Source organism: Myxine glutinosa, unplaced genomic scaffold, assembly GCF_964187855.1.
Source record: "Myxine glutinosa unplaced genomic scaffold, kmMyxGlut1.1 SCAFFOLD_2712, whole genome shotgun sequence".
Classification (NCBI taxonomy): Eukaryota; Metazoa; Chordata; class Myxini; order Myxiniformes; family Myxinidae; genus Myxine; species Myxine glutinosa.
This window is the reverse complement of record NW_027618806.1, coordinates 1-22,009: the sequence shown is the minus strand read 5'-3', so window position 1 is coordinate 22,009 and position 22,009 is coordinate 1. Positions and strand designations below refer to the sequence as shown.

Sequence of the window (22,009 nt, the reverse complement as noted above, 5' to 3'; positions counted from 1 at the left end):
ACAGCCAATTATTATCAAGGGTTAGACTGAGAGTTTAATTGTTGAAAGATATGTTCCAGGTAATTGACCAGTCACTTATTTTAGATTGGCAGACAGCGATGCTAAAACAGCCTGTGTAGTGTGTAGTGTGTCACTATGGTTAGCAACAAATGGTTGTTTGGCTCTGCTGTATCCTTTTAAAACGTGCCGAGCAAGGAAGCAGCACGCACAATCTTTAGTCTTTGGTATAGCCTGGCTGGGGTTCGAATCACCGACCTCCCAGACTCAGAGCGGCCGATATATCCATTATGCCACAAAGTCTGGTTTTGTAGACCTATCACATAACACAAAGTAATGACTCTGCAGAACCTTGGCTTACAAAATATTATTGTGCCAGTTGGATCCAGGACGCTACACACTAGAATCTTGTCTGGCACTGGTGCTGCTCTCTCTTTCCTTGGTGGTGGCCAGCACGGGGCAGCTCGAAGTGCTGCAACTATGCCGCTTCGTGCACAGGCGCACGGAAGGCGAGGTTAATTACGGTACCCACATGGCCACACACATGGCTCTGGGATTCCTCTTCCTTGGTGGTGGCAGGTTTGTTCCACGTTTCTTTTTCTCCCCCAACTCCTGCAATCTTTCTTTTTCTCTTGTGACGATATTTTAGTTTAAATTTTTTTCATTTAACTTCTCTTTGGTTAAAAAAAAAAAAAAAAAACTTTTGAAGATTTGCATTTTTCCTTGCATAGTTTTTGCTGTTGCTCTTCTTCACTACATTCACTGTGGTTTGTGCAGATATAGCTTGAGTACATCCAATTCTTCAATTGCCGCCCTGCTATGCGCCCTTTATCCACAGTTCCCAGCACAAAGCAAGGACAACAGGTTATGAAGTTGATTGTGTTTTTCGGGTTTATCCTCTGTTTGCTGTCAATATTATTGTAGTTTGGGGAGTTGTAAGGGCTTGGCCTGGAATTTTGGAGGTATTTGGACCTTTTTCGTGGACATTTAAATGATGGTCCTTCAGGATGGCATGCAGCCCTTGTATAAGTGCATGTCTGTTGCAGAATTTTAATACAAATGTTCTTCTTATTATTGTATCATCATTTGATTATTTGTGGCACTTATGCAGGCCCTCTCCACCTTCACAGTCATATAATTGACAGAGAAAATCCCACATTTGTTGTTTAATTTATTCTATCCTAATCTGCTAAACTTATTGTTAAACTTGCCATTGGTACTGAATTCCTCTTCTTACCCATATCGTGAACAAACCTACCACCTCCTTTTGTGCAGGTACCACCTGCAGGCCCTTCGGCACCTGTATGTTCTTGCATGTGAGCCACGCCTTCTCATCCCTGTCAACGTTGATACAGGAGTACCCTGCTACGCACCTGTTGCTGTCACCTATAAGGTAAGACTTCTTCTTGGGCCTTTTTGATGAAATCTATAAAATGCTGGTGATTGTTTTCTGCCTTTTAGTTACAAGTTTCCATCATTTTTGGATTGGAAAACACGATCGATCTCCTAGGCCACTCACAATACATGACTAGCACTACCTCCAAAGATAGAGCCAAACAGCTTTTGGTAATGTCCATTGGCAATGTCGGCTGCCTGTGAAACACACCTGTGATATAGCACACATGCTTGGGTTCATTTTGCACAACAAAAAATACGCACTGGGAAACTCACTCTAGTTGCATTTGCTGCTCAATCGTGTATTTTTCATCTCACTATAATTCACCAAATGTCCGTCCGTCTGTCTGTTCGAAGGTACCGTAAAAACTGCTGAAGCGATCTCAACGATATTTTGGGTGGATAATCCTGAGATCTCCAGGAGTAAAATAGGCGATTTAGTTTTCCCAATTTCAGCTTTAGCCTCCATCATTCTCAGTGATGTCTGATTGATCTCAGTGATCTCAGTGATCTCCATCTCATCATTCTCAGTGACAGCATTCAGTCTCCATCATCAATTCTCCATTGGACTCCCGCATAACATTCGCGTTCGCATAACGTTCATTGTTCTCATTGTGACGATGTTGCTTTCCCGGGTGCCGCACAAACGGCTGCACCGATCACTGCACGGCTGCACCGATCGAACTCAGTGACCTCGGACAAAGACCTTTTATAAGGACACGGGTTGAATCCCTGCTTGAGAGAATTCTAACCCATTTCAACTGAAGGAAACACGTATCGGGAGTACATACGACATAGCGATTGTGAACACTATTTTATCGATCACTATTATCGATCATGATTCACGATCACGATCATCACGATCATAGTGTATTGATCACTGTGGGACATTTGGTGAATATTTCAGCTTTAGTCTCCAGCATTCTCAGGTTTGGACTCCCGCATAACATTCGCGTTCGCATAACGTTGATTGTGACGATGTTTTCATTGTGACGATGTTTTCATTGTGACGATGTTTTCATTGTGACGATGTTGTTTTCCCGGGTGCCGCACAAACGGCTGCACCGATCGCTGCACAGCTGCACCGTTCGGACTCGGTGACCTCGGACAAAGACCTTTTATAAGGACACGGGTTGAATCCCTGCTTGAGAGAATTCTAACCCATTTCAACTGAAGGAAACACGTATTGGAAGTACATACGACATAGCGATTGTGAACACGATTATCGATCACGATCATCACGATCATAGTGTATCGATCACTGTGGGACATTTGGTGAATTATAGTAAGATACTGTTTAGATTTTGATGATTTGCGTGTGATATGATTCAATGGATGTTTATATGAATCGTTTAAAATAAAAAAAACCTTCAATTTCTGATGTTTTGCCTTTTCATTTGGGCTTACCAATTGAAGCCCCGCCCATAGGGCGGGTACCGTTGCTAGTTATAAGAATGTGAAGTTTAAAATTTGATTGTGTTTCTGGTACCCAACCTGGCACCCAACCTGCACACTAAATTTTGTCTGAATCTGTCCATAACTTTTTGAGATATCGTGCTACAGATCGTTTTTGGTCCTATCTCTCAATGTTGAAGAATCACTTAAAAATAATTGCACCTGGATCTTCACCAAAATATTATTAATTCATCCATGTCGCACTCCCAACCTGTCCACCAAGTTTCGTCCGAATCCATTCACAACTTTTAAAGATATCCTGCTCATAGACAGACAGAGGTGAATCATAAAGTCTGTCCACCTTCGGTGGTGGAGGTAATCATAGACAAGATAGAACAGTTTTACTTCAAAGTCGAATATAAATATCCAATAAACTTTGGCAGGCTCTCACTGTGGCGAAGTTGAAGGGTGGGGGAGGAGGGTACACAATATAAAATGGGAGTGAAAGCTTTTAATGTGTTTCTGTCTTGTTTAATTACATTGCGAGTGATGCAAATTTTATCATAACATCAAGCCTACACTTTTTGAAACACAAAAATTTCAGAAGTACTGTTTTTCTGGATTTGACCGACACCAACTGTGTTGTGCCTTATGGGCGGGGCTTCAATTGGGAAGCCCAAATGAAAAGGCAAAATATCAGAAATTGAAGGCTTTTTTTATTTTAAACGATTAATATCCGTTAAATCATATCACACGCAAATCATCAAAATCTAAACAGAATTTGTAGAATTTCAATAAAAGCCACATCACTGTTCATATCGGTAAATATTATTCCATCGTGTTTCAAATTTGGGCAATGGGCTCTCCAATATTCGATGTGTTCACGATTTGAATTACGTAATGTAACGTTTGTGACGATGTTTTCATTGTGACGATGTTTTCATTGTGACGATGTCTGTGTTCACGGTAGTGTTTGATGTGACGGTGTGAACGTAATTTCGTAATGTTTTTCGTTTTTATTATCATAATCGTTCAATGAACGTTTCATGTTTAATGAACGTTTAATGAGCGTAAGAATGAGCATAATGATCATTAAATGAATGAATGAATGTAATGATTAATTTGATGCGAAGCGAAAGACGCCTCAGAGCTGTCACAATCGCAATGTAGTTTGTACTCCCAAACGTGTTTCCTTCATTGTAAAAACTACCATGTCAACAGTTAAAAAGATTTTGAGCCGATAGGTGTTACGGCCTTGGCAAGATCGATGGAGACAACGATCTGTTAGCTTGTACACCGCCCAAATAGCCATGTGGAATTCTCTCATGGAGAGATTAAACCCACGTCGTTTGAACTTTGGCCGAGGTCATTATTTACTTTTAATGTTTATATACGAATCAAAAAGAAGATAATTGGTTTTGGATCGTCCTTTCTGCATATCTCGTGGGATTGTGAGTTGGAGAGATGGCGGGGAGGGGGTTGGCATTCTCTCAAACAGGGATTCAACCCATGTCCTTATAAAAGTTCTTTGTCCGAGGTCACCGAGTCCACTCGGTGCAGCCCTTCCAAGGCCCTTCTCCCCCGATTGCTCAGTTTGGCCAGGCGGCCAGTTCTAGGAAGAGTCCTGGTTGTTCCAAACTTCTTCCATTTAAGAATTATGGAGGCCACTGTGCTCTTGGGAACCTTCAATGCAGAAGAATTTTTTTTGTAGGCTTCCCCAGATCTGTGCTTCGACACAATCCTGTCCCTGAGCTCTGCAGGCAGTTTCTTCGACCTCATGGCTTGGTTTTTGCTCTGATATGCATTGTCAGTTGTGAGACCTTATATAGACAGGTGTGTGCCTTTCCAAATCATGTCCAATCAATTGAATTTACCACAGGTGGACTCCAATCAAGGTGGAGAAACATCTCAAAGATGATCAAGGGAAATGGGAGGCACCTGAGCTAAATTTAAAGTGTCGTAACAAAGGGTATGCATACTTATGTCAATGTGATATTTCAGTTTTTTCTTTTTAATAAATTTGCAAAACTTTCTAAATTCCTGTTTTCGCTTTGTCATGATGGAGTATTGAGTGTAGATTGATGAGGGAAAGAATGAATTTAAACGATTTCAGCATAAGGCTGCAACATAACAAAATGTGAAAAACGTGAAGGGGTCTGAATACTTTCTGAATGTACTGTGTATGTATGTATGTATATATATATATGTATGTATGTATATATATGTATGTATATATATATATGTATGTATATATATATATATATATATATATATATATATATATATATATATATATATATATATATATATATATATATATATATATATATATATATATATATATATATATATATATATATATACGTATACGTATATATATACATATATATATCTATATATATATATATATATATATATAATGGTATCTGTAATCTGGTTCTCCAACCTAATGAGCGGACAACATGACGTCATCGCCATGCACGTCCGCCTTGCCTGCAAAGTTCCAGAGGAACCATCTAGCAGTGCGTCATTACGGATTGATGTATGGGACACCTTGCTGGCGGTTCTCCACTGATGATATGAAGGTCGCATAGTGACTGATATATATATATATATATATATATATATATATATATATATATATATATATATATATATATATATATATATATATATATATACACTATATATGTGTATATATATATATATATATATATATATATATATATATATATATACGCACTATATATATACTATATATATATATATATATATATATATATATACATACATATATTGTTACGGACACGGCTGATTAAGATGTTATGATGGGCCGAGCGGAATGGCCGCCGTGTTCGCACAGTTTACCCGATTCCACCCGACGTTGACCTGGTCGCGCTATGCTAAATCAATGATGGAAAAGACACAACGACTGGGATAAATGAAACGACACAAGGGGTACAGTTCTCAAGACCTCCGGAGGAGGATATAATTGGTGATGCAGAAAAGGGGTAGATTACAAGGTAAGAGGTAAAGCACAGAAGAGATAGGCACTTAGACACAATCTTATCTATCCCAGACAGACCACAGACAAACGGAACAAGACTGACTTACACAGGGATTGATGGCAAGGAAGGACAGGCAGTCGATAGCACAAGGTGCACCTTGGCTCAGGGACAGGATACAGCACGGTCCAGTAGATGCAGGGAGGTGTCACAGCGCTCGGTTGGTGGCGTCTCTCTTCCTTCAAGTCCAGCGCGCATCTGACGTCACCTCCCTCTTCCTGCGCATGCTCAGCGGGGAGTGACATGCCCTCGGCTCGTTGTCTCCGCCCCAGATGGAATCGGTCCGCCGCTTCTATTGGGTGCGGGGGGTTACCGGGCTCCGCCCTTGACGAGGAGCTGACAGCGAGCCCCTGCGTGGTAACCCCGTCGGAGCACATGTTCAATGGCGGCTAACCAAGCCGGAGTGAGGACGCACACTCCCCGCGCCGCCGCCGCTGTTGTTGTTGTTGTTGTTGTACCATGAGGAAGAGCTGCGGGGAGGTATTGGGAGGTCCTAAACTTTCTAACAGTGCCATACAATCACATTCTGGTGCAACGAAGAGTCAGAATTAATGGAAACGAGTCCTTAACTGACATAGACTAAGAATAACTAGCAAGATGTCCTATAGTTGTCTACGTGAGATGCGGTGGACCTGGATGCGACATTTCATGGGGGAAATAGGGGAAGGTCGGGTCTACAGAGTGTTGTTTACAGAAAATGGGACTAGGGAATGGGGGATTGGGGATAGTTGGGAAGGATGAGGAAATAGGGGAATATTTACAAGCGGATATGGATGGATGTAAATCCCATATCCGCAACATTGCACCCTTCTCTACCTCGGGGCGTCCCGACCCGATAAATTTTTACTTACTTTAGTGTGGCACTCAGATGTAGTTCCCTCTACTATTAACTCAACCCTGAGTGTGACAGTTTTACAGATGTTCACAAATGAGTAAATATGTCCCCCTGCGACGTTGCACCCTTCTCCTCACAGAAACACACCCACAGGATAACCGAATCGCGGAAAGAATCCTCAAACTAAACATACAGCCGGTAGGGAGCATCATTTATACAAGACTACACTGATATTTACACTACGATCCAGGACCTGTTTTTGGAGGAACACATGCAGATGTTATGCATAGAGCGAGCACGCATGCCAGCATCGATACACCAACCCACGAGTGCCCTGTGGCCCTACGGCCTTTAATAATGTGCAGAGCACCCCATCCAAGCACCAAAAGCACCACCCCATACACACAGTCAGCACCATCCGGTGCACCAATAAAGTGTTCATAGTCACCGGTGGTGTCGCAGCCGGCCGATGTTCTGCCGCTGGTCTTGCCTTCTCTTGGCCTTCTGGCTTCCTTAGAAATAAAGAAAGGCGCCAACCGCGTCCATTTCTAAATTGTGGCCGTCAGGGGGGCCAACTATAAGTGGTTCACCTGTATGGCATAGGTGCCACGTTGACCCAGAGGTCCATCCACGGGTGGTGCATGCCCGCAAAAGAACTGCGGTCCATTGTGGGCGGCCACAAAAATTGCGGTCCATATGGTGTATCGATCCAGGCAGCAAGCAGCGAAAGTACAGGCCCACAACTGCGGAGCCAGCACCCCTCTCTCCTCTCTCTCTGCCCCAAAGCCAGATCCTCGGAGGTGGGAGACAAAAAGAAGACAAGTGAGCAAGGTGGTAAGGGCGCAAAAGTGCACGCAATATTAGGTAATGCACACTAGGGGCACATGGGAACCAGGTGAGACAGGTACGTTCCTACCGTACGCCCCCCCCCCCCTCCCCACCAGGTAACCTACATTGCCCCTCCCTTACCCCTTACTGTATCCACAAAACACAACACTACCCATAAACATCTACTTTACACATCAACAAACGTCCCTACTGTCTTCCCCGTTCCTCCCATATACCAAATTCGTCTTCTCTCCCTCCTAACCAATCAAATTTGCCATTTCCAACTCTCATCAAAATTTGCCATCTCCAACTCAACATCAAAATTTGCCATCACCAATTCATCATCAGTCCCTCCTAAGGAGGGAGAGATGGAATCACCCCAATGTCTCATCCACGTCGTGATGCGTCTCACAAATCCACACAGCAATTCTCATTTCCTGCAACACAAAACAAAGAAACACAGGTGTGGAGTCATCATCACCACAGGTAAGTGGCTGCGTATGGTGCGACAGGTTCATCAATCCTAACTATTTCCTAAATGACTTTAACAACTTTACATTACCCGGGGTCTTTCCCTGCCAATCCATTGGCCAACTTACACTATGGGTTCTAAAAACCAATTCCCATTGACCAAACTGTGGTGCTTCTCAATTTGGGGTCTCACTCCCCCGATTCAACACTCGGTGCTCTCGCACAATTTCTGGGCTGTGACGTGTAGCTCTCCCAGCAGGTCTACCCACCTGCACACCTCCACCACTGTAGTTGCCACCCGAGCTTACCACCTGCTCCTCACCCTAACCTAACTAACTGGGGAAGGCCCTCTCGCACTCTCACCCCCTCAGTGCCCTCTCTGGCACGGGCTGCCCGATCCACACCCGGGATCCTCAGGCACCCACTGACACTAACGGCTCCCAGAGCCCACCTGCGGCCTCACCTGGCCGACATCCTCACAGTGGTGGAGTGCCCAAACCAACTACACACACTAACAGGCTACACGCCCAGCCATTTCCACAACACTAATGCACCCATCCACAATACCATTCTGCAACCGCACCACAAATGCCAATATCCAACCACAATTTACCTATACCCTCTACCTAACACTTACACTACCCGCCCCGGGTATCCGTGATGGGGGTCCACTCTTCCCCCATTCACACCTTCACACCATGCACACCACTCCGTACCACTTACTCCAACTCTCTCCACACCACTCATTCCAATACTCCATGTATTCCACACACCTGTACTTGCACACCTGTTCCCTCATACTTGGTGCCGCCTGCACCCTTCTCTCCCCCAAGCGCATTCGCGCTGATCCACAACACTCACGACTCATACACTGCTCCACACACCTGTCCAGTTCTCACACAGCATCATCTCATCTAACTACTCCCCTCTGAAACTTGCGCTTCCCAGTCGTCCCTTTAAACTATTGCGCTCCCTCGTCATTATCATCCACTCTACTCTACCTGCGTCCCCACTACAGGTGTCATTGTCACTAACTAATCTTAACGTTACCTAAAGTCATCTTCGCTAGATCCCTACACACCATATCCTAACCCACCCGGGCTAGTTTTCACTGCCATACACCCCATAATCTATAGCGCATTTGCCCCACTCATGGGAAGGGTGGCAGGGATGCCACCTTTACCCACCGGGCCCATCGCTCATCAATCCCCCCAGTCCTCTGGCACTAATAAGCCCCCCTTATTCAGAGGTACTGGGTCCCGCCTCGGCATCTAAAGCCGAGGCAATCCACGGGGGCGCCTGCTCGCCGGTGTAGGGTCTTATTCGGTCGGCGTGGACGATCCGAGAGAGGGCTCGTGGCCCCATTTTGATTTTTACTACCACGTCACAGACTTGCGACAGGACGACCCCCGGCCCTTGCCAGGGAGAGGTGAGTTTCGGGCACCTACCCTTCCTCCTCCGGGGATTGAAGAACCAAATCTTCATCCCCGGAGTGTACTGACTCCCCTGGCTCCGGTGGTCGTACCTGCGCTTCATCTTTTCCCCCGCCAGATGGAGTTGGCGGCGGGCGAAGGCATGGACTAGCTCCATGCCTTCCTCTAGGTGACGTGCGTACCCCTCCCTCGGCGGGTTAACCACTGTGTCTGGCACGGGACCGCATAGCAAGTCGGCGGGAGCCCGTAACTCCCGCCCATACATAAGCAACGCTGGACTGCATGCGGTGGCCCCGTGCTGGCTGGTTCGGTAGGCCATGAGCAAATAAGGGAGATGTTCGTCCCAGTCATCCTGACGGGTGGCGGTGAACAGTGCCAGTTGTTGGATTAAAGTTCGGTTGAATCTTTCCACCATCCCGTCAGATTGAGGTCTTAAAGGCGTTGTTCTTGTTTTCCGAATTGACAGGAGACTGCACACATCTTTTAGCAATTTGCTCTCAAAATTTCGTCCCTGGTCGGTGTGCAACTCCTGTGGAATCCCATGCCGGCACACAAATCCTTCCACGAAGGCCTGCGCTACCACCCCTGCTTCTTGGTTGGGGAGGGCGTAGGCCTCTGGCCACTTGGTGAAGTAGTCCATCACAACGAGGATGTACTTATTACCTAGGCGGGTGCGGGGTAGTGGGCCTAGGATATCCATGGCCACCCGCTCTAGGGGGGCCCCCACCTGGTGTAATTGAAGGGGGGCCCTCATCCTCCGTGCTGGTCCCTTTTTGGCAGTACAGGCGTCGCATCTCCGACACCAGTCCTGTATGTCGCGCCCCATATTCACCCAATAAAACCTCCGGCGTACCTGCGATGTCGTCTTTGTCCTGCCCAAATGGCCGCCGGGGCGGGTACCATGCACCTGTTGCAATATATCGGTCTTAAATTTATTTGGGACTACCACCAGCCAGGAAGTTTTATCAGAGGGAACCTCCACCCACTTGCGATACAAGATGTTATCCTTCAATTCCAGGGTTTTCCACTGAGCCCAATACGCCTTGGTCTGTGCCCCGAGGGGGGTGACCTCTTCCCCATTAGGTCTTTGCCCCAATCTCACCCATTCGTGCACCGGCCCCAGTACGGGGTCCTCCCGCTGGGCCGCGCTCCAAGCCAAAGTTCCGAATTCCTCATCTGCGGTTAGTGGCAAAATTGGCCCTCTCACCCGGGTTGCCCGGACAACGAGGGTCGGGTCCGAATCGCCCAATTGTTCCCTCTCCTCGTGTCTCGCACAAAATTTGCAGTTTTCCCCCAGACAAGGACGCCGAGAGAGTGCGTCCGCATTACCATGGGCCTTCCCGGCCCTATGGGCCACATCAAAATCGTACTGCTGCAACTTTTCCAACCACCTTGCAATTTGGCCCTCTGGTTCCTTGAACCGAAGGAGCCATTGCAAGGAGGAATGGTCAGTTCTAACCAAAGATTTCCGCCCGTACAAGTACGGGTGGAAATGGTTCATGGCAGCCAGCATAGCCAATAACTCTTTGCGAGTGACGCAATAATTTCGCTCGGGCCTACTTAAGGCCCGACTATAGTAACCAATCACTCTCTCCACGCCCTCCTGTGTCTGAGACAAAACTGCGCCCAATCCTTCCTGGCTCGCATCCGTGTCCAGGGTAAATGCCCCGTTGCTAGTGGGGTAAGCTAGAAGGGGTGCGGATGTTAGACACCCCTTCAATTTTTGGAAGGCCTCGTGGCACTCCCGTGTCCAATTAAATCGCGTCCCCTTCTCCGTAAGCCGGTGGAGGGGACGGGCCAACTCCGCAAATTTCGCCACAAAGCGCCGGTAGTAGGAGCAGAGTCCCAAAAATCCCCGCACCTCTTTGATGGTACGTGGTGCGGGCCACTCCTCTACCGCTTTAATTTTGTCTGGGTCCGTTTTTACCCCCTCGCAACCGATGACGTGGCCTAAATAGGCCACCTCCTTGGTAAACAAGGTGCACTTACTCGGGTTCAGCTTCAACCCTGCCTGTCTGAGGCACCCGAACACCTGGTCCAAATTAGCTACTGCCTGGGGGAACGTGTTGGCATGTACTAGGACGTCATCCAGGTACACCAGGCATGATTGCCATGGCATGCCGCCTAGTACATGTTCCATCAATCTTTCAAAGGTGGCGGGGGCGTTACACAAACCAAACGGCATCACAGTAAACTGATACAGTCCCTTACCTGTGGAGAATGCCGTTTTCTCCTTCCCTGCCCTATCCATCTCCACCTGCCAATACCCACTCTTGAGGTCCAAAGTTGAGAACCAATTTGAGCCCGCAACGGCATCGAGGGTGTCATCAATCCTTGGCAGGGGATATGAGTCCTTGAGTGTCACGTTGTTTAGCTGGCGATAGTCCACGCAGAACCGCGTGGTCCCATCCTTCTTTTTGACCAGCACAACAGGTGACATCCAAGGACTTCCCGAGGGCTCGATCACGCCTGCGTCGAGCATTTTTTCAACCTGCTCGTCAGCTTCCGCCCTCTTGCTCCAAGGGAGCCATCGGGCGGCCTGACGAATAGGCCGGGCCTCACCGGTGTGGATCTGATGTTTCACCAGGCCCGTACGTCCAATATCCTCGGTGGACAGGGAGAAGAGGTCCAAATGGGACCCAACCAGTTCGTGTAAGGCCTCCCTCTGGGTACCTCCCAACTCTACACTACTACGATTTACCATCTCGCAAATGGGATCGGGCCAATTCCTACTTCTTATTGAAGGCTCCCCCCGGGGCCGGCTCGGCTGGACGTTCTCGCCCCTCACTGTCGCGACTTCCTCAACTGGGGTGCAGCCAGCTACCCTCGTGCCCCTTACTATAGTGCGTGGTTCTGTACTTATATTTATTACTCGGACGGCCACTACCGGTCCGTCCGTTTTTACAAGGGTGCGGCCCACGATTAAACCCGGTATGGACTGCGCTGCCACCGGTTCGACCAGGCCGCAGGACTCCTGCCATGTTGGGCGAGCTGCCCACCGGGCCGGCACTATCGCCTCGGCCCTTGGGGGAATGGTCACGGCCTCGGAAGCCTCCAGCTCCGCTCTCTCGGCCGTGCTCACTCCCCCTAACGGCAGCTCTTCTACTCCCCCCTGCAGGATCCCCCGGCACAAGTCGATTTTACAACCGCTGGCAGTCAACAAATCCAACCCTATTAAACATGGGTCGCACACCTCCGCCACCCAAACATCTATCTCCCTCCTTACCGACCCTAACTTGAGGGTCACAGAACCACGCCCTATGATCGGGGCCGTTACCCCGGTAGCGAGTTGCAAACTATAATTTTGCAGGCGCTGGATCTTATCCCAGCCACCTGCGCTCGAATCAAGGACCACAGGGCTGATGATCGTGGCGCTAGCTCCTGTGTCCACTACGGCGTCTACCCCCACGCTGGCAATTTTGCATCTGATTGTCAGGCTACCGGTTCCAATCTGGCCACAATAAATGACCTGTCGCGTCAATGAGGGCTCTCCTCCATCCTCTTCTGCCGAACACCGCCCTACGTGCCCGACACCTTCTAGTTTCCCGGGGTCTGGCGGGGGGGTGTCTGGGGTCGGCTAACCCGCTCCCCCCTGGGCGGAGTTGAGGACCTCAACCGCCGGGGATCATCCCGGCGCGTGGCTCGACAGTGCCGCGCCAGGTGACCCAGACGGTTGCAAGTATAGCACCTCACCTGATAAGGTGCTTGTCTCCGGAATTCCAAATTTCCCCCCCTGTAGGTCCGAATTGGATTACCCGCTCGTGGTCCACCGCGGGCCACCTCCGGGGCCGCCTGCCATGGTCCAGGTCCCGCCAGGCGCTGGTCCACCAGCCTCCGGACCATGCCCGCCAGGTCAGGACTCACGTCGGGGGCGGGCCCCCTAAGGGTCCGCCCTCCATCGGGGGTCCCACCTGGCGGACCGCCATTGCGTGACGCTCGCTCCCCCGGGCCAGGGGCCTCGCTGCTTCCCAACGGGCCGCAGCGTCAGCCGCCTGGCTCAGAGTCTGCGGGCGCCACATGGCGAGCTGTTGCCGGAGCTCAATATCCGGGAGGGCCTGGATAAAATGGTCCAGCGCCAGGCTTTCCCGGGAATCCGCTGCCATGCTAGCATGTGCGATCCCCACTGCGCGGCGAATGTCGTGGGCAAGTTCCCCGATGGCTTCCTGGGGCTTGCGTTTTCGCAGCGCGAGCTGAGCTTTAACAAGCTCGCTCTGCTGTTCAATGCCGAATCGATTAATTAGGGCGTCGCAGAGGGCTGGCAGGGTGAGAGCACCCGGTGGTAATGCCGTCAGCACCTCCGCCGCCGCGCCGCGCAATGCGGCCACCAGGTGTACTCCACCTTCGTCCTCACCCCAACCGTTGCCCTTACACACACAGTCAAACTGCGCCAGGTACGCGCGTAGATCACTCTTGCCGTCATACGGCGCGAGTGGGACCTTGTGGGACCACCTCGTATGCGAGTCGTTGCCCGCCTGCCGGACCCCGTGCGTCGCCCCTTGCGGGGTCAGCGCGGGGCCGAACCGGCCGGGCCCCCACAGTACATTACCCCCAAGGGGCTCTCGTGCCTCCCCTGTCCCTCTAACAACTACCCCTGTTGGTGTCGATGCATGGGTCACACTTCCGCAACCCGCTACCCATTCCATACCACCACCACCTTGCCCACCCACACCTCGCACCTCTCCCATCACCAGACCCTCTCGCTCGCACCCTCGTTCCATACCCTCCGGACCAGCCATACACCTCACTCTTGGCCTCTCACGAACATCCGGGTCCATCTCGACCCCCAAGCTTATTAAATCACCTGGCGCATCATACGCACGACCATATTGGTCACCACTTACACCGGGTCCTCTTTCTCTTCGCTTCTCCTCCATCACCTGCGAATCCCTCATCCGGTTAATGAGCACATCATCACGATCCGAACACAGACTTTGGACCAATTATTTTACTTCCTCCTTTATCTCTTTCTTATCCTCTCTCCGTCGCTTCTTAATTTCGCTCACCCCTTCTTCCACTTCTTCTAATTTCTGCTTCACCTCCTTCATCTCCTCGTGCGCCCCTTTAAGTTCTTCCTCTAACTCCACTTTATTTTTTTCTATGTGCTCCCGCACCTCCCGCTCTTTAACCTCCATCACCTCTACCACCTTGTTCATTTTCCTCGTCAGGTCCTCATGTACCGTCTGACACTCTTTTTTAATTACCCCTACGTCCTTTTTCATCTCCTGTGTCGATTTTAAACCCTCTATTACCGCTGTGTTCTTCTTTACCTGTTCCCCCAACTCCTTTTGTCCCACCACTGTCAGTTGTTCTACTCCCAGCGTCAACTCCTCTATACCACCTTGCAATTTTACAGTCCCCTTTCTCACCTCCTTCTCCATGCGCTCCTTACAGTGCCTCACCTCCTCGCGCACTCCTCCGACCTCCTCACTCACACCTCTTCTGATCTCTTCTCCCATCACTTGCATCTCCTGCCCAGATGCCACCCTCATCTGCTCCATTTCCTCCCTGTGAGCATCCAATTTAGTTTCTACCCCCATTCTGACCCCCTCTATCTGCTGCCCCATTTTTTTAACTTCCCTTTCCGCTTGGTCCCTCATGTCCCTCAATTTGCCTTCCATACTGTTTTCTAACCCCTCTAACCCCTTTTACATCCCTTCCATTTGATTTTCTTGAGCGGCCATTCTGTTTTCTACCCCCATTAACCCCTCCTGTATTTCCCCTAATCTATTGTCTAATCCCTCTATTCTACTCCCTAACCCTCCGATCTGGGCCCCCATTTGGCCCTCCAATCGCTCACCCTGAGCATCCATCCGGTTCCCCATTACCCCCATTTGGCCCTCCAATCGCTCACCCAATCGCTCACTATCAGCCCTCATTTGCTCACTATTAGCCCTCATATCGTCCTTCTGCAGGTTGAGGGACGCCTGCATTTGCGCCATAAATTGCTCCATGAGGGCCTGCATTTGGGCCATCCCTCCCACTTGTGCAGCGGGTGCGGCCGCCTCAGCCATGTGCGAGGCGCCATTTTGCGAACCTGCCGCCCTCACTGCTTCGCTCTCCTCTTGTCCCTCAATTTGGTCCTGGATCGACCCTGCCTCACTCTCCTCTACCGGAACCCAGCCGTCTTGATCCGCCATAGCGCGACTTTCAAAATTCGGGTTTTTATTTTTGTAAAACAAAATCAAATTTCGCCGTTAATAATTTCGAGCGCGTGAAGCGCGCTTCGGGTCCAATCCCACTTCCCGACACCAATTGTTACGGACACGGCTGATTAAGATGTTATGATGGGCCGAGCGGAATGGCCGCCGTGTTCGCACAGTTTACCCGATTCCACCCGACGTTGACCTGGTCGCGCTATGCTAAATCAATGATGGAAAAGACACAACGACTGGGATAAATGAAACGACACAAGGGGTACAGTTCTCAAGACCTCCGGAGGAGGATATAATTGGTGATGCAGAAAAGGGGTAGATTACAAGGTAAGAGGTAAAGCACAGAAGAGATAGGCACTTAGACACAATCTAATCTATCCCAGACAGACCACAGACAAACGGAACAAGACTGACTTACACAGGGATTGATGGCAAGGAAGGACAGGCAGTCGATAGCACAAGGTGCACCTTGGCTCAGGGACAGGATACAGCACGGTCCAGTAGATGCAGGGAGGTGTCACAGCGCTCGGTTGGTGGCGTCTCTCTTCCTTCAAGTCCAGCGCGCATCTGACGTCACCTCCCTCTTCCTGCGCATGCTCAGCGGGGAGTGACACGCCCTCGGCTCGTTGTCTCCGCCCCAGATGGAATCGGGTCCGCCGCTTCTATTGGGTGCGGGGGGTTACCGGGCTCCGCCCTTGACGAGGAGCTGACAGCGAGCCCCTGCGTGGTAACCCCGTCGGAGCACATGTTCAATGGCGGCTAACCAAGCCGGAGTGAGGACGCACACTCCCCGCGCCGCCGCCGCTGTTGTTGTTGTTGTTGTTGTACCATGAGGAAGAGCTGCGGGGAGGTATTGGGAGGTCCTAAACTTTCTAACAGTGCCATACAATCACATTCTGGTGCAACGAAGAGTCAGAATTAATGGAAACGAGTCCTTAACTGACATAGACTAAGAATAACTAGCAAGATGTCCTATAGTTGTCTACGTGAGATGCGGTGGACCTGGATGCGACATTTAATGGGGGAAATAGGGGAAGGTCGGGTCTACAGAGTGTTGTTTACAGAAAATGGGACTAGGGAATGGGGGATTGGGGATAGTTGGGAAGGATGAGGAAATAGGGGAATATTTACAAGCGGATATGGATGGATGTAAATCCCATATCCGCAACAATATATATATATATATATATATATATATATATATATATATATATATACACACACTATATATATATATATATGTATATATGTATGTATGTGTGTGTGTGTGTTTGTGTGTGTGTGTGTGTATGTATGTATGATTGTATGTAATGTAATGTATTGTAATTGTAATATGTAATGTAATTGTAATGTAATGTAATGTATGGTATGTGTATATATATATCATACATATCATACATATCATACATTTGAAGCCTGGTGTTGGGCTAGCGGCTAGGGTGCCAGCTTAGGATCCTAGGATCCTGGGTTTGAATCCCGGTCGATCGCTGAATTAACACCAGGGGGGTTGACTCAGCTTGTCATCCTTCCGAGGTCGGCAAATTGAGTACCAGTTCACTGGTAATTCCCTGTTTGTCGTAAAAAGGCGACAAAAAGGGTTGGCGGCAGGAAGGGCATCCGGCCGTAAAACATTGCTTCAAAAAGGGGACCAAAAAAAACAACAACAACCACGGTCCCCGAAAAAGGCCAACCCTCGCTTGCGGTGAAAATGGCCTCTAAAGGTGGTTTTTTTTATTTTTATACATTGCATTTGTTTTTTTAACCAATTTAAATTGATTATGTTGCAACAAGAGAGTGTGATATATCATTAGAATGTCAGCTCAATTGAAAATGAAGCCAGATGTTGACAGCTTGAACTTGTAATCTTCTGCAAGTATAAATGTGTGCACTTCACAACTTTCAGGCAACTACATCGAGTGATGAGGACACATTAGTGATGCAAGCGCCCGCACTGCTTCCGGAAATGCACCTTATCAAAGAGGTTGGTGGTGTTTGTCTGGCATGCTGTGTTATATATAATTGTAGAGCTGATGATGTTGTTCAGAAAATGCCCTGTTCAATTTGTGCACGTGTCCATGGGCTGCAGTGACCATTGTGGTCGAGTCAGTCAATAATCCTCTGTGAAGGTCTGTCCTTGTGTGGTCAACATGAGCATGGTGATGGTAACGGGAAGAGGAAGTTGCCTTGCTGCTGATAGAGATTAAAATAAATAAATTAATAACCACATTTAGAGGCCATTTTTCCCCGCAAAGCGGGGGTTGGCCTTTTTCGGGGACCGTGGTTGTTGTTGTTTTTTTGGTCCCCTTTTTGAAGCAATGTTTTACGGCCGGATGCCCTTCCTGCCGCCAACCCTTTTTGTCGCCTTTTACGACAAGCAGGGAATTACCAGTGAACTGGTACTCAATTAGCCGACCTCGGAAGGATGACAGGCTGAGTCAACATCCTGGCGTTAATTCAGCGATCGACCGGGATTCGAACCCAGGATCCTGGGATCCTAAGCTGGCACCCTAGCCGCTAGCCCAACACCAGGGTAGAGATTGATTGATTGTGTCCATCTTGTCCACCCCATGCATCTTGTATGTCCATCTTGTCAACCCCATGCATATTCTGAGTCCATCTTGTCCACCCCATGCATCTTGTGTCCATCTTGTCCACCCCATGCTTGTTCTGTGTCCATCTTGTCCACCCCATGCATCTTGTGTGTCCATCTTGTCCACTCCATGCATCTTGTGTGTCCATCCTGTCCACCCCATGCATCTTGTGTGTCCATCTTGTCCACCCCATGCATCTTCTGTGTCCATCTTGTCCACCCCATGCATCTTGTGTGTCCATCTTGTCCAACCCATGCATCTTGTGTGTCCATCTTGTCCACCCCATGCATCTTGTGTGTCCATCTTGCTGATCGAGATTGATGCACATAATTGGTTATTTTAGACAGAAGTAGTGTGTTGATGTTACAAGTCGGTTTCACAACATTGATGGAAATTTTTATTCTCGTTAATGTGGAGAGATTTGTCTTCACTCTTTTCTTAGGTTAAAATTGTGGGACCGCGGTACTGGGAAGTCATTCTGGATGTGAGCAGTGATCCTCAACATTTGAAGTAAGACTCGGCAGATGTGCCAGACTTTTAATTGGTCAATATTGAGTTATGTTTGATGTGTTGTGCAGATGAAAATAACGACCATTGCCATAGCAATAACTCATACATAATCTTTCACATTCCAATAAGAATATCTACAGGATAAACTATATTTTGTGCAACGAATAAATAATTTATCAGATACCTGGCAACCTAGCCTCGTTCAAGCCCTTACTTGACTTGAGGTGCTGGCACTGATGACTAAATTTGTTAAAACTGCACAGTTTTGTCCTCTTCTCTGCTGTTTCAGGTCCATTTTGGCCCGAGATGGTGTGATCTATGTGAAGCTTCCGGCGGGACATCTCTCCTACACTGAGGATCCTAAGGGCTACCTCAGCCTGCTCGCGCAGACCTTCACACACCCGAGACCTCAATTTCAAGCTGTGAAGGTACGTACGAGTGTCTGCAATGTGTCTGAGTTGAACAGTGTAGCATAAGCAGGAATTTTTTTCTTCCTACCTCTGCCAGTGAAGGTGGATGGAAGTTATGTATTCACCCCTGTTTGTCTGTCTCTTTGTGTATGAGCAGGTTAACCCAAAAAGTTATGGACGGATTAGGACGAAACTTTAGTGGACATGTTGGGTGTGTGACAAGGACAAATTGATTAGATTTTGGTGAAGATTCGAATCCGAATAGGAGATGAAAAAAAAATTAAGTGATTCTTCACCATTGAAAGATGGAGCCTTAAACGATACATTTATTGCATGATATCCCAAACAGTTATGGACGGATTTGGAGAACACTTTCTGGATGAGTTGGGTAGGTGACAAAAACAAGCTGATTACATTCTGCTTTCGGTCCAGATCCAGATCCGGCCCATCATTGGGATACAAAACGTAAACTATTCGGCCTGGCGGAAGTCGGTGCTCTACCGAGTGCCATTCTACTTTATTTATTATTCCATTGAGATGGTTGACAAAAAAATATTTATTCCTTTTCTGACATGCCCTCCCTTTGTTTTTGATGAGGAAGGACAAAGTGAATAATGGATGTGAGAGGATTTTATCTCAAAGAAACACAGCATCTAAATCTGTCAAATAGTTGACAATTGATTTCTCTCCCATTCGATTTCTGGCTTTTTGGCCTCAAAGTGGCCTCATTTTTTGGCCTCATTTGAATGAAAAAAACAAGTGATTTATTTTTAGTACGTTGTCCCAAGATGTGTTGTAAGGAGTTGCTGTCCAGTGAAACTTGGTAAGTTTGAGGCATCCTATCAAATGCTCAGTCATAATATTGTTGTGTGAGTAATGGGTTCTGTAGGATTTGTATTTCTGCAGCATTTCGTCAGCGATGACTAACATGTATCCTTTATACATTGTTCAGCAACTATAAACTCAAAGTTTTCATCATGTAATTTCTATGAATTGTGGTTGTTTTATTACTGGCAGCAAAAAGAGGTGAGTTGCTGTGAAGGTGGGGCATGTCCACCCAATCACATCCGCCCAGCCGATGGGGTGTATTTTGTGCTTCTGTTGCCCCTGGCCTCGTATACTTTTGACATCGTCCTTTCACTCGGCCCTTTCTAGCACAGTCGAGGCAGGATCTTGTAGCCCTGGGCCTGCTTTTCATGTACTACTGACCTTGCCTCTGTAACGCTGGAGAACATTCAGAGCACATCATATTGCAGCCTTGAACTGACCTCTTGGGACTGTGACAGCTTCTTTGAATTACCTGACAGATGCCACCATAGATTTGGGGCATAAAAACTGGCGCTCGGAGAGAGAGTTGTCGAAGTTTTTGGCGGAGTGTTTATCGTTGACCTCAGTCGTCAGAGATGGTCGTCATGTTCATTAAATTGTCTTTTGAGGAGGTTCTCTTCATGTTGGTGTTGTTGCCATCATCAGCGCTGTGGTGGTAATGTCCTAGTCAAGGACTGGGGTCGAATCGAAGCCAGAGCCGAGCTGATTTGAATCGAAACTGGTGCCAGAGCAGGCTTGGCATTGGATATTTTGGGTTATGTCGTATTTATGTTTTTGCGATAAACTTATTTGTGCATTGTGTTTTGTGCTATCTATACTTTATAACTGATTTATTTATTCAAACTTGGAAAAAATTACATGAAAAAAATTCATCTAGACACATTTAGTTGTAAAAATCCGTCACTGTCTACGCAGACTTGAGCCTCAAACCATGCTGGTTTTTTAAACATTTATAAAACCAAAACCCGAGCCCCCACAAATATGGCACTTACCTTATTCTTCTCAGGAAACACTCGTCTCTCCAAGTATCCATGCATACACCCACTCGCGTAACCACAGCACCGACACAGGCAACTTTCCACGGTTCATGTACACCAGAGGCCTGTGAGACCTGAGAATCGATACGGAGAGAACAAAATGGCGACGATTTGATTTGGAAGTCCTGCCCTGATGGACGGACAGACTGGAGGAGAATATACATAGAAATAGAATAGATACTAGTTAGAGATAGATATAATAAAAGATCGATCGATGGATTATGTGATTTCCCAAAGGAGCACAACTCTTTGTACAAGGATTCATATTCCAGGAAGAGTAAATCAAAGGACGCACTTACAAACATACCAGCACACTGTGCAACTTTTCCTTGATATTCTTTTGATAATCTATTAGACCGTTAACGCAATCCTTGCAGTGTCCATGTGTTTTATACTTCTCCCAGCCCTTCTCCCAGCCCCCCTTCCCATGCCTCCTCCCCCAAGCCCTCTCCCTCCCACAGATCTCCCGATGTCCCTGCTCTCAAATGTTGTGTTTGTGTCCTTCCCCCTCTCTCCCCATCTTGTCTACCGCTCCCCTTTATTGTATGTTTTATGTGTCTGTTTGATTTTTGTGTGATTAATGTTAGCTCTTTCACGAGCCTCGATCCTGTATACGAAAAAAAAATTCAAACAAATCACCATCTAGTTATGATTCCTCGTTGATTTTGCCTCCGGTATGTGTATCGCTGGTGCTTCCTGTAATTATTTCCAACCGTAATTTGTTTCCAATGAGCTTAGCTTGGTGCCGAACATTCGAAAATGTGGTTTCGTTCAGGCATTCAAATATATCTGTACTTTTGGTAAATTTACATTACAATGTGTGAAACCATTTTGTGTAGGCCTCAGTTTTCAAGATATAAATACCATGTTACATTGGGAGATTGTGATGAATCACGCAGAGCATACTTCACACTGCTGATTTGATGTCTTTGTTTCGCACACAGCCTGAAGCCATTGAGGCCTTTACAACAGATCCCACCATCCTTCCATTTGCAAAGCACTTCTGTCAACCGGCAACCAGAGAGAACGGGGTGAGGCCGTGATTTTACATTAGCAGGTTTC

The 22,009-nt window shown here is 47.7% G+C and overlaps 1 protein-coding gene across 1 annotated transcript in view; it reads left to right on the top strand.

The window, feature by feature from the left end:
• ANAPC1 (anaphase promoting complex subunit 1) overlaps nt 1–21,978 on the top strand; it is a gene marked incomplete at both ends in the record, with an annotated part of 56,999 nt that extends 35,021 nt beyond the window's left edge. Inside the window, 7 exon segments of the mRNA XM_078769481.1 lie at nt 377–576; nt 775–861; nt 1,273–1,390; nt 17,475–17,552; nt 18,605–18,672; nt 18,962–19,100; nt 21,892–21,978. Of these exon segments, the coding sequence (XP_078625607.1) occupies nt 377–576; nt 775–861; nt 1,273–1,390; nt 17,475–17,552; nt 18,605–18,672; nt 18,962–19,100; nt 21,892–21,978 (777 nt within the window).
• Between the last annotated feature and the right edge of the window lie 31 nt (nt 21,979–22,009).